This window comes from Haemorhous mexicanus, chromosome 12, assembly GCF_027477595.1.
Source record: "Haemorhous mexicanus isolate bHaeMex1 chromosome 12, bHaeMex1.pri, whole genome shotgun sequence".
Lineage (NCBI taxonomy): Eukaryota > Metazoa > Chordata > Aves > Passeriformes > Fringillidae > Haemorhous > Haemorhous mexicanus.
In genome coordinates, this window is record NC_082352.1 from 12,341,119 (window position 1) to 12,354,248 (window position 13,130).

General features: G+C 55.6%; 1 protein-coding gene across 2 annotated transcripts; it reads right to left on the reverse strand.

The window, feature by feature from the left end:
• Window positions 1-1,525: 1,525 nt before the first annotated feature.
• On the reverse strand, window positions 1,526-5,493 carry IRX3 (iroquois homeobox 3). Of its 2 annotated transcripts, none has more exons than XM_059857116.1 (4): window positions 4,834-5,493; window positions 3,243-4,344; window positions 2,628-2,694; window positions 1,526-1,894 (listed from the first exon to the last, which is right to left on the reverse strand). In XM_059857116.1, the coding sequence occupies exons 1-4, from the start codon at window positions 5,053-5,055 to the stop codon at window positions 1,840-1,842; spliced, it is 1,446 nt and encodes a 481-aa protein (XP_059713099.1). In that variant the 5' UTR covers window positions 5,056-5,493; the 3' UTR covers window positions 1,526-1,839. The 2 variants fall into 2 exon arrangements, with proteins under 2 accessions (XP_059713099.1, XP_059713100.1); XM_059857117.1 differs by having other exon boundaries at window positions 2,575-2,694.
• Between the last annotated feature and the right edge of the window lie 7,637 nt (window positions 5,494-13,130).

Here is a 13,130-nt window from a genome sequence, read left to right on the forward strand (position 1 = left end):
TCACAACAGTGCTGCAAACAAACTCTGTGAGTCCCTTCCCCGGTCTCCTTTGCTCCCAGCCATTGCTAACAGCAGCTGGGGAGGCTGCAGAGCACACCAGGAGAGGGGTGTCCCCCTCAAAATGCTGGTCAGGGAGAATCTTAATTGTGAAACATTAAGACACTGTATAAAACGTGTGTATACACACACACACACATATAGTGTAAACACGTACATAAATCTTATCACTTACAAACGCCTAGGATTTAAAATGTAGTTTATCGGCCTAGTGCAACCCAATCCTATAAATAATACATTCCTATCACTATGACCTCAAAATGTCAATACTGCACAGCCCTGTGCATTTGCATATCTTGTACTGTCTAAACTTGAAGCATGTCAGCTATGTGCTTCTGTTTGTACTTTAACTTCATTTTAACTCTTGCTTCCTAGCTCTGAGCACCCTCCCCCTCTGCGGGGTCTGTCACCAAAATGAGAACAGCACCAGCTATTTAATCACCACCACTATAATTATGCCGTTTCCAGGACTGTAAGGAGAGGACAGGTAGGGGACACATCTCCCCAGTAGAGAAAAAAAGCCTGGGAGCAAAAGCAGGAGGGAGCCGGCCCGCAAGCTCTACCTGCCGAGCTGCCCCATCAGCCGGGGGGATGAGCGCGGGCACCCGCTGCAGGGAAGGGGAAGGCGGGAGGGAGCCGCCCTCGCCCTCCTATGGTATGGTTTCGGAGCGGAAATGGACCTTTCCCGGATTGGGCCGATTTCCAGCACCTTGCCGCGGAAGGGAGGCTACAAGTTTTGGAGGCAGCGGCTCCCGGGGCGAGGCGTGCAGAGGCACAACCGGCACCACCGGAGCCGGGAGGAGGCAGACCAGCCCGGGCGCGGCGGAGCGCGCATCCCACGCGTCCGAAGCGGAGCGGGGCTCCCCGCCGGGGCTCTCCGCGGCGCCTCGCTGCTCAGTGCCCCCGTTCCAGCCGCTGCCTCCCACCCGAATGCCAAGCCCCGGGATTCTCAAGTGGGGGGATGCCCCAGCCCCGCCACTTAGGGCAGCTCACAGACAGGCTGTGGCGAGCACCCCAAAACTGACCCCTGGGCTGCACGACAGCAGGAGGGGAGGGGGCGGCAGAACAAACGCAGCTGAGCTGCCGACCCGCGGCGATACCATCGACCCCCGAAGGCTCCTCTCAATTAACGGCTCCGCGGAGGCGGGGCGGGGGTTAGCAGCGGCACCCGGTAATTCGGTCCGCGGGGGCGATGGATCATCTGCCGGCCGCCCCGCGGGCCGCGCACCCCCCGCCACCGGCGGCGCCTGCAGGGGGCGCTGCGGCTCCAGCGATGGCGCTGCCGCCGCCGCGGGAAGCGCGGCCCGGCCCGGTCCTGCCGCTGGCCCGGCACGGCACGGAACGGCACCGCCGCCCGCGCTCCGCCCGACCCAGAGCCGCGCAAAACCAGTAACCGACCGGGAAGGGGGAAAGGAGGAGGGGGCGGGACTGCGGGAGGAAAACAACTCCAGAAGGGGGGAAACGAGAGTGTAGTCAAAGTGGCAACAGTTTATTTATTAGCCAAAAATATATACTTTCTTGTACAATTTGGTTCACACATATGTACATTTTTACGGTATGTACAAAAACAAACAACAACAACAGCCAAAAAAAAAAAAAAAAGGAACACCTAATTCTCACTGGACTTCCAAAAAAATCTCACAGCTCAGCTAACCCAGGTGAAAGGACAGAAGCGGGTATTTTTTTTTTTTTTCCTTTTGAGTTTGAATATACGGACATGCTTACAAGTTGTAACTATACAGAGATCTTTTTACAATCATTACAACAACAATAAAAAATTAACTATGATGATGAGAGCGCCGATAAAACCATAGCGGCGTCAAGTTGGTTCTGGGGCCTGGAAAAAAATGACACAGAAAAAAAAAATTTAACAGAATTTCTAGTGAGCTTGGGCTGGCACAATATTTGTAACTGCAGGTAGCTCTGGTTTTGTTGTTGTTGTTAATATTTTAATAGATTTATAAATAAAAAAAGCTTTCAGAATGACTTATAGTAAATGTATTTAGCTACGAAAACACAGCGGGCCCGATCCCCGTGGTTTCAATCAATCAAAAGGGTAATTGGTTTCTCATTGAAATTGAGTGACTCCTACGCCAAATTTGGGGCGGCAAGGCTCAGCCTCTTCAGCTTTCATACTCTGGGCGGGTTTTTTTTTGTTTCGCTTTCAATATCATTGCTATTATTATTATTAATTTTTAATTTATATTTTATTTTACTATTTTCTGCTGTCTCGGTGCGTCTCCCACCAGCAAAGCGACAGCGGCGGGTGGTGATCCGTTCTGCGGGGTACTCAGGGATGTGCTGCCGGGCCAGGGGCGACCCGCGCCCGGGCTCCGCGGCCGTGCAGCCCCAACGCCCCCAAGCGCGGATCGGCCTGCCCGCGGGAATCGCTCCCGGGGGCCACAACGGAGAACAGCAAAGAAAATATATAAACAGAATAACCCACCACGCGCGCAGAGGAAGAACAAGAAACTGCCCTGGAAAAGGAACCTAAAGAAGCGGAGAAAATAAGCTAACCATTTACAACTGCCTCCATACATCCCGAGGAGACGGAGGGAGCCATCTCTTACCGCCTCTGCACTGGCTGGAAAGCTGTCTTTAGTAACTTTTTCTCTACTTCCAAGGCACTAGATCGATCTAAAAAGAGAAGGGGAAAAAAAAAAAAAAAAAGCGTTCCTTTATAGCCCCTGTTTTATTCCTCCCATCCCTGAATTAAGCCTCGAGATTTAAGTATGCTCTTTTCTCAGCGAGCTGCAAATACGACACAACGACTGCTCTGCTTGCAGAGGTGACCGTCAGAGAAAACACACTGATCCCGGAGCGAGCCTGACCTGGCGGCCGGGTCCTCCCCGCAAAAGCGACAACAAGAGCAACAAAAATTATCTCCGCTGGAGGAAGGTAATTCTCGGGGATCGAGACTACCCCGGCCAAGAGACCTCCGCCACAGCCCCCGGGGCCCCCGCGGCCGCCCGCCCGCCGCCACCTGTGCCCCGACGGCTGCACCGCGCCGAGCCGGGCCGCGCCGGGCCGGGGGCACCCTCAGAGCCGCCGGGGCCGGGCCCCCCGCCACGGCCGCACGCACACGGCCCCGGGGCCTCCCGCGCCGCTCCGCTCCGCTCCGCACCGCCGAGCCCCCCAGGCGGCTGCCGGCCCGGCCCGTCCCCGCCGCGTCCCTCAGCGGTCACCTGCTCCGACGGGCTCCGCGCTCTGCGCCTGGTCCGCGGGCCGCGGGAAGGCGGCGGCGGGGGGGGTGGCGGAAGCGGCCCCCAGCCCCAGCAGGTGGGGAGTGTTCAGTAAGGCCAGCGGGTGCGGGGGGTGGTGGTGGTGGTGGGCCGGGAATGCGCGGTTGGTCCAGTTGGGGAACTTGCCCAGGGGGCAGGAGGACACGAGTCTGTGGGGCGGCGGGGTGGGCAGCGGCAGCGGGGCGGCCGCCGGCGGAGAGCCGCCGCCGGGAGACTTGCGGGGGTTGTCCGGGCTGGTGGCGGTCTCGGCGAGCGACCAGATCTTGGGTTTCGGCAAGGAGCCGGCCAAAGCGCCGTCCGTCGGGGAGGAGGCGGCGGAGGAAGAGGCAGAGGAGGGGGGCGAGAGGTGGGGCGGCGGCGGCGGGAGCGGCGGCTTGAGGGGCTCCGGGCCGACGGGTGCTGCCGTGGCTGGCAGCTCGCACTTGTGGTGGTGGTGGTGATGGTGGTGGTGGTGCAGGTGGTGGTGGCGGAGATGGTGCGGGTCCCCCTCGGAGGCCTTGTCGTAGCGCTCCTCGGAGCTGGGCAGGTCCTCAAAGCCTTCGGATCCCTCCGAGTCCGTTTTGGAGTCAGAGTGCAGGAGGTCGGCATCTTGTAGATCGTCCTCGAGCTCGTCCTTGTTGCTTTCGATATTCTCTGTGTCGATGTTCTCGAGGTCGATCTCCTCCTCGTCCTCCCTCTTGTCCTCTTCCCCCTCGTGGTCGCTCCCGTAGGAGTTGCCCTCCTCGTCCGTCCTGCTGCGGGGGGCCCAGGTCATTTTGTTCTCCTTCTTGAGCCGCCGCCGCGCGTTGGCGAACCAGGTGGAGACCTGGGTGAGGGTCATTTTGGTGATGATGGCCAGCATGATCTTCTCGCCCTTGGTGGGGTAGGGATTTTTCCGGTGCTCGTTGAGCCAGGCCTTGAGGGTGCTGGTGCTTTCCCGAGTGGCGTTCTTGGGCCGCGACGGGTCCCCGAACTGGTACTGCCCGTAGGGATAGAAGGCAGGGTGGTGGGGGGGGAAGGCGGCGTGCTGCACCCCCGGGCTCTCCTTCAGCTCGTACTGGGCGCCCTGCAGCGAGAGGGAAGGGGCGGCCCGGCTGAGATGGCGCGCCGGGCCCGAGTCCGCTCCGTCCGGCTGCCCTTACCGGGAACGGAGCCCGTCGGCACCGGCGGGGCGGCCGGGCCGCGCTGCCTCCCCCACCGCGGAGCGCCCCGGAGCCGGTCCCGGGCACGCTGCGGCCCCGGCAGCCCGGGCCCCGCCGGTGCCCGCGGGCGCCTCGGGGCCAGCGCCGGCTCCCCACTCGCGTGTGCGCGGCTGGGCCGGCGGCTGCTGGGGCCGGTCCCCGCGACCGTCAAACCCCCGGGCGGAGCGGGGGGACGCTGCTGGGCCGCCGCTCCAGCCCTGCCCCTCTCCGGCGGTTCTCCCGGGCGGGGTGGCGATAGCGCCCGTGTCTCCCCTGACAGCCCTCCCGGCGTCTCCCCCGGCTCCCCCCGGGCCGATCCCCAGCGCGAACCGAGCGCCCCGGGGAGCGGGCGGCGAGCCCCGGGGGCCTCTTACCAGCTGGGGGAAGATGGGCAGCTCTGCGGCGTAGGGCAGGAAGGCTCCGTAGCCCTGGGCGGCGGCGGCGGCGGCGTAGGGCGCGCCGTACATGGAGGAGAGCACGTTGGAGAGGGTCCCGGACGGGGCCAGCTCGGCGCCGCCGCGGGAGCCGCCGCTCCCCGGGCGCTCCGCCGGGTAAAGCGGCCTGATGTACTGGTAGCCCAGCTGGGGGAAAGACATGGTGGGGGAGCGGGGCAGGGGAGGGGGGAGGAGGAAGAGGAGGGGGGGGGAGACGAGAGGAAGAAGGGAGAGAAAGGGGAGAAAGTAGCAGGGCCGGGAGCGGAGGAGGGAGCCGGGTCGCTCGCCCTCGCCGGCCGCCCGCACTTTCAGCGCCTCCCGCAAACTCCGGCAGACATGGGGGGGGAGCCGGGGGTGCGCGGAGGCCGCGGGCTCCCTCCTGTCCTCGGCCGCCGCGGTAAACGATCCGATCGCTTCTTTCTTCTCTCACTTTTCCTATTGATCTGTGTGGACCCAGGTCAGGTCCTAACAGATTGCCTGAGATTATTGGGACTCTGGGCTCTGATTGACATTTCTAGTCTCTCACAAGCCCCTCCTATTTCTTTTAAGTCTCTCTCTCCCTCTGCCTCCCTCTCTCTCTCATGCCCAGAGCTCGCTCTCGCCGGGTTTGTCACTAGCTGCTTTTTTTTCTCCCCCTTTTTTTTTTTTCTAAATCTGTTTACTGACGTCGCGATCTTTTATTTGAGTTGCTTTCAAATCTCGTTTTAGCGATCGCCAATCAGTTGTGTGTTTTACAAAGGTTTAACCCTGCCTCATGGTATTCTAATTATATGGCGATAGATTTAGATATAATTTCTTTCGTAGCCCCCCCCCCACCACCACCACCAGCGCGTAGGAAGCCGGGGTGTCATTTGTGAGCAATACACGAGAGGGACAGGAAAAAGTTGGGACATTTAAAAATAAAGGCTCACACCAGCACCATCCCTCAGTTCCCCTTTTCAGGTTTTTAGATTTACAACCTTTCCTTGCCCAGATTAATTTTTGGTTTTTTATTAAGATATTACTTTCTTCCCTTCCCCCGCTCCGGCCCTTGCGAGAGTTACATCTTCTAATACAGATTTAAAAGTCTATTACATTTTTAAAAGTTTGCATTTCCAAAACTACCTTGAAATTTTTCCTAATGTACTGGATCTTTAAGGAGTTCTCTACATTTTGCCTGGGCTAACAGTGCGCAGATACAGTGGAAAAGCTAAGTTAATTTTCCTCCTAATAAGGGACTTCAAAGAGTTGTAGGTCACAATTTTACATCAAAGGCAGAAAAGAAGGCAAATTAAAATCTTAACAAAGGAGAGACGGGAGCAGCCCTCTGGGCCATTAGTAAATAAGTGGTGTGAAAAAAGGGACAATGACAGGCACTGGAATTAAACTCATTAACACCTTTTTGTCTTGGTGCGAAATCTCTAATTAGGAAATTTATGATCATTTTGCTTATTCCCTCTGTTCTGAATCACTACAACGCTAAGAAGGAAGTACCTGGTACGTGCAACATTTGCAAAGGGAGCAGTGGCACGGGTTTGTAAGGAGCTGTTGGGAAGGAGTCAAGATACGGTTTAATTACAGAATAGGGTTTGGGGGTTCTTTTATGATCCACACATTTTAAATTACGGTTTGTATTTTGTTATTGATGTTGTTGTTGCTGCGCCCCCCCCCGCACCTTTCCTTCTCTGAAACCAGCGTGAGTTGCAATTTAGCCTTTTAAAAGTAGTTAAAATACAGTTCAATCACGGCGCGTCTTTGGCAAGCGCCGGTGTGCCCTGCTCCGCTGCTGCAGGCAGAGGAAGAGCCTGGGCTGGAACCTAAAAAGTTCACACAGCCTGTGGGGAGAGGAGACCTGAACCTGCCAGCGTTATCTGCTTTTTAAAATACTCGGTCTTTAAATAAAACAAAAAGTTTGGACGATCTTTTGAGGAGTTGTGGCTGAATGCGAGCCGTTTAACCGTATTCCCCTCTCTTCCTAAATACTCTCTGGATTTATTGCCTTTAAAATATGATTTAGGTACAATATAACCACTGTGCCCACAGTATGGATTTTTATAACTACATTTCTTTAAAAATGAAATTCATGTCAGATTATGCAGTTAAAGGAATCGACCTTGATAGCTTGCTATAATAAAACTGTATCAGCTTGTAATAAATGCGGATTATAGCAAAGCAAGCTCCAGAATTAAAATTCCCTGAATCAATATATGAAAATCTGTAGGAAACATCTCTAATCGTATTAAGTTCATCTTTATAGCATTTCCTATCTGCTAATCTAGTGCAAAAACAACTCTGGGTTGGAGGAATTTATTTTCTTCTATTCAGCATTGGTGCTTTTGATAGTACAAAGCAAGGGAGATAAAAATATTAAAATCAGTTATAGGTTTATTTCTTTTTTACTCAAAAGGAAGAGAGACAGCCAACGCCACGTCCTGATGTGCTTTAAACTTTTCTGTAGAGGCAGCGCCTGCTGGGGCGACGTGATACCGAGGGGATCGGGGGAGAGTTTGGGTGCAGACCACAACTTTTAAAAATATCTACTTCGGAGAGAAAAGGAGCGGATATGACCCTGGGGATAAATCTATAGCCGTTTGAGGCTGTCGTGCTCGCCACTCTGCTGTCACAGTCGGGCTGTGCCCCCCACGCGCTTGTACGGGGGTACACGCGTGTCCCATGAAACTGGACCCGTCTATTTTTGGGGCTGCATGTCTGGCATGGAGTATCAAAGCTGGCGGGATTATTTTCTGATTTTTAATCAACAGCAGAATCAATATGAGTTGGTTCTCGTGGGAGCCGCCGGCAGTGGCGGGCGGTGCTGGTGTGGGGACGGCCGGGGGTGTCCCCGGAGCCGGGAGGGGGCTACCGCGGATAAGTGGCGGTGGGCAGCCGAGAGGGAGACACCGGAGGAGAGAAATTTATGGGTGAAATGGACCCAGGTCAGGGTGAAGGTGAGGGATGGTTTATTAATGAGAAAGAAACTGAGAGGGAGCATAGCTGTACCGAGAGAACAGGAGGAGAAATCTGTAGGGATGCCGTTCTTGGCTGAGAGGGAGGGAAGAGAAAGCGGAGAAGACAGCAAACGGTGGGGAAGAGCAAGAGGAAAGGAGACGTCTTCCCGAGCCGTGGGAGCGATGCCCACGGCGAGCAGCGCCGCACGCCTCTGGCAGCGGGAGGGCCGGTGCGGGACGGGATGAGCGCGGGGCTGGAGGCGGCTGGAGCCGGGCGCGGAGAAGAGCGCGGCACGGCAAGGCGAGGGGAGGCGGCGACGGGAGCCGAGCGGGGAACGGAGAGAAGCGCGCTCCCCACGGACGAGGAGGGGAAGAAAGAAGCCGAGCGGGAGTCGCTTTGCCTGGCTGGAGCCGAAGAGAGCCGAAGGGAGATGGGAAGGGCTGGAGCCGGCCCGTCCTGCCGGGCGACGAGGGGAGCGGCGGCGCGGGGCCCGACGGCCGCCGCCCCCGGGGAGCCGTGGCGGCGGAGCGCTCCTCGGCCGGCCAGACACGTGTCTGCTGGCCAGGACCTGTCAGAGCAGGGAGAGCGGGTCCTGATTTATCACCCGAAACACACACACATACACACACACACACCCCCGCCCGCCCTCCCCCCGGCCTCGCCTCCCGCCTCTCCCGGCGGCTCGCAGCGTCGCCGAGCTAAAACCAAACCTCCCTCCGGCGGCCGCGGGGCGTTCGCGATCCCGCAGCCGCCTCTGGGGCTGCGGAACCAGGCACCCTCCGTGGGCAGCATCCCACCCGCACCGATGCCCCTGGGACCCTCCTGTCGGTTCTAGTCGCTCACGCCCCGCCACGCTCCTCTCGGCCAGGTCCCGGGGGACCGGAGGGACGGAGATGGCTCTGGCCCCGGGGTGCCTCTCTGCCACAGTGCCCGTCCGAGGAACCGAAGGCTGCTTGTTGAAGTTGCGGGGGAGCTGTAGGGAGGGCTGAGGGCTCAGGCTGACTCTCGCGGGGTGCCGGGGTGCAGGCAGGGTGGGAGCTGCGCCGTGCCACAGCTCACGAGGGACGGGCAGCAGCCACCGGGGAAAGGGGGGTAAACAAACAAGTGGGATTAGGAGAAGGGCCGCAGTAAAACAAGAGTTAAAAAATAGAGGGAAAGATCAAAGCGCTGGGTAAAAGACTCTTCAAATTACACGTTTGAAGCTTTTCCATAATTCCAAGGCGACAGATAGATAACAAGCTGCACATTCCTTATCACATATGGAATCAATCTGAAAGGAGTCTCTTGATCAGAATCTGTTAATTGCAGTGACATATGATTTGGAAAGAAAACACAATTAATGACCCTTCATGTTAAGACTTTGGGACGAGGCCACTGACAATCCGCACTCTGCAGCCAACGTCAACTCAACTGTTATTGGTAGTAGTACTACTACTAGTAGTAAACTACTAAAGGGAGACATTCTCTGAGCCTCGGCGACTGTTTTGTCTCTGTTCTCGTTGCATGTTTCTTCAGAAGGGGGAGGAGAAGAGAAAGGGACACGAGTGTGTGCGTGCCTTTCCTTCAAGGTTTGGGGAGCTAAAATGATTTAGTACCTTGTCTGTAAATCTAATGACCTAAGGTGAGAAAAAATACTTCATCTTTTATTATTACCACTTGCGGTGAGCGTTACCAGGAAACAGCAGAGCCCTTTTGAAATGGTAAATATATGTATCCATTTAAAACCCATTATTGCTGAGATTTTCCCAAAGAGAAATAAGGTAAATCTGCCCAATCTCATTTTCTAGCGCCCTCTGTCCACAGCTCCCCTTGGCTCGGCGGAGCCTTCCCGGGCACTGGGACCGTCGAGCCTCGGCGGAGCCTTCCTGGGTGCTCTGGGTCCTGTGGGTGCGGCGAGGGCCCGCAGCAAGAGTGGGTGCTCCGCGGCTCTTAATGGGCCACGCGTTCTGTAATGTTAGGAGAGGAGGTAGGAACGTTTTCAAAAGCTTTACTCTGTCATTAAAAGGTATTGGCTTTGTTTTAGAAGGGGGCGGGAGAGGTTCATTTGAAGGTTAGAAAGCATACACTTTAATAGGATCGAAGTGAAATTAGTTAATAAGAAAATGCTGGCCAGAAGCTCTCCCGGCTTTTAAGTGCTCTCCAGGCCATTTAGGGAAATTGAATAAGAACAGACTCCGTTACCTGCAGCCCCAACTATTATCTCCAGTTCTGCACAGAGGCGAGAAGGGAAAAATAGTGCCTGAGAGACCTGAAGTCCCATACACCTCCTGCCAACATATTTCCTCGAGAAATAATGCCCCCTTTCTGCTCGCAGGCGTGTTCTCCTCCTGCTTCTTCCGCTTTTGAGCAGCTCAGGCTTCTGTGTGTACCACAAGGGGGTAAGCAAAGGTAAGGGGCTATCAGCAGATGCCGAGGGCTGCTGGGGCAGCTCTGAGCACAGCCGGGTTACCGCCGGGGCAAAGCTGGCCTCTTGGTAGTTTTTTACCCCTTCCATTTCTCTGACTTTCCCCCCCACACCCGTCCCCCACCATTGTGGTGCTTTGTTGATTCGCGTTCGGACCGTTGCCAGTAGGTCAGTATATTGTGTTACCCAACTTCCGATCTGCTCCCTTTCTCCCTGCCTTTAAACTTTATAGTTTTTAGAGGTGTTAATAAAATCTTTCCTTTGGTAAATCGTTCATTACAAACCCCACCGAAACCTGGAAAGAGTTCAGAAAAAAAAAAAAAAAAAAAAAGGCAGCGCTCAGGAATGATAGGTTGGGAAAAGGCTTTTGTCCAAAAACTGCATAATTGCCGTGAATCTTAGGAAACATTAATCTTTATAGGAATTTGTGATTCATATCTGTGGTTTGACCGTTTAGATGATTTACAATCTGTTAGTGCAATTCACTAATTTTATGCCAATATATTTTATGCGCCCAGTTAGATTTCCCGTCGCCTATCGGAACGAGTGGCCGGTGTCAGCGTGGCTCTGTGAGCCCGGCAGGGCCGGTCCCGGCTCTGCGCGGGAGCGGAGGAGTGGGCGCAAAGTGCGCATAGCTGCGGGAAACTTTCTCTCCACGTTTTCCTCGTCTGCAGCCCCGGCTTTTAGCGTTCGGGCCGGACCGTCCCCTCCTTCCTCCGCTGCTGAGAGGATGTCCGCGCTCCGGTACCGGCTCCGGCTGGAGGGCTCTAGCGTTTTTTAAACCGGAGCCGAGGGTATCCTGGGTTTCTCGAGCTTTACCAGCGGGTTTAAACCCAGATTATTGCTCCCTGCTGGCCCGTTCCCTAGCACGCCCTCGGGGGAGCAGCCGGCACGGTGCGGCGGGGAGCCGGTCCCACCCGGCACTGCGGGGCTCACAGCTCCCCACGCCCTGACCGCCCCCCGGGCCGCCGCCGTGGGAGGATATCTCTCTGGGGTAGATCACCGAGATCTCTGGTTTTCCCCGAGGATTCCCCCTTTCCTCGTCCGCAGCCCCCCGGGAGGTGTCTCCCCCCGGGCTGGAGCGGGTGTAGAGCAGGGAGAGGGGCGGCTGAAGATGCCGTGCGTGGAAAATGCAGCTCAAACGACACCTTCGGAGGCTTTCCGTGTGACAGCGAAATGGAGCATTCCTCGCGTGGGGTGTGCCAGCGCTCTCCGGCCGCCGCATGGGAGAGCCGGGCATGGGGATGGCTCCGTGTAATTTGTAACTGGGTTTATTAGCTGGAGGGGAAACACAAGCAAAGAAAAGGAGCAGCAGCTGCGCTGAAGATAACACTGCGCGGAGTCTAATCTGGTGACACAATCATTAATTACTATTGTATTAATTACTATTTTTCCAAAACAGTCCCTTCCCGGAAGAGCTTACAGCCCACATCTGCTGTGTAATGATACTCTGGGTAGAGAAACGATTTCCCCATTAAGTCCCAGGTAGCGTTTACAAATGGCAACACCTACAGTATCAAAGCCCGTCATCTCGCAGCCTGAGATTTGCTGTCCCATCGCCTGGCTAGGATGATTTTGATGCCGATAAAATATATTTAAATATTAAAGTCTTTATTCGCGTACATATTCCGTCCAAACTTTCAGATCGCGGTGGCGTAACTGCTTTATTCGCTCTTCATCCCACGGATGCTGCCTTATATCAGTAACAAACAAGCATTGATTTTATGGTAAAGTCACTTTGGGATGGGAATGAGTAACTCCAGGCAGTGCTATCACTGTATTACATGGAAATGGCCCAGGTAACAAGATGAACATTGATTCAGCATTATGTTTGATCAATAATGAAATAAGTAACTTCAGGGCCAAATTAAAATGCAAGCTGGCTTAACGCTGCCAGCTTCTGGGCTAAGTGACAAGGCTAATTCAGCAGGGAAATGGCAATATTTGCATTAGAGGCTGCATCTGTTGTTTGGTGGAAGAGGCTGGATCTGCAATAACGCCGGATGGAACTGCAGGGAGCAGGTTTGGGGAGAGCCCCGCCGGTGCCGGGCGGGTATGTCCGGGCCCTACCGGGGCAGTGCCGTTTCCCTCGGGGTACCCTCGACTCCTGGCCACGACACTGAAGGAAAAAAAAAAAAAAGAAAAAAGAAAAAAAATCCAACCAAAAAAAAACCACCACCAGAAAAAAACCCCTTAACACTTCAGGGCGGTTACCAGCACCCCAGCGCGCTACGGTTGGCGGATAACCAGGTGGTGTTAGCACTTAGAGAAGGAAATGAGCTATTGTAACCTCCTGGGCGGGCGGGAGCCGGGCTGTGCCGCCTCGGGCCCGGAGAGGCTCCGTGGAGTGTCCTGGAGCTGAGCAAGAGAGAGAAGTGACTGAGCCGACGGGGGCGCATGTCCAGATCTCCCTGCATCGGCGGCCTGCGGCCCGCTTTATACGCTGTTCCACATCTCTGCCAGCCTTACTGGGCATGTTTTGATCCCCAGCAGCGTTTGTCGCCTTCAGGTGGCACCGGGAGCGGGACACGGGGCGAGTCACCGAGGGCTAAAACTCGGCTGGGGTGGAAAGTCTGTCAGGTTTAAGCCCCAAAGCGGAGCTGGGGCCGTGGGAGATCGAGTCCCGGGCAGCTCCACCATTCCATACCCAGGAGATTTTTCCCACCGGGAGAGCAGTGAACACCAGGCGTGAGGGGGGAAGGGAGTTCGAGGCAACTGGAGGGCAGGTGTGTGCGATGAGGAGCATGTGGACAGACATGGAAAGACAGGACAGGCAGCCGGCGTGCGACATAAATTGGGGACACCTGGTACTGGGGTATTTTTCTAAGTTGCAATTTTTAGATAATTTTTAAACATTTCTTCCGACGTAGTGAAAAAAAAAAATAAAAGGAAGGGCTCTCTCCAC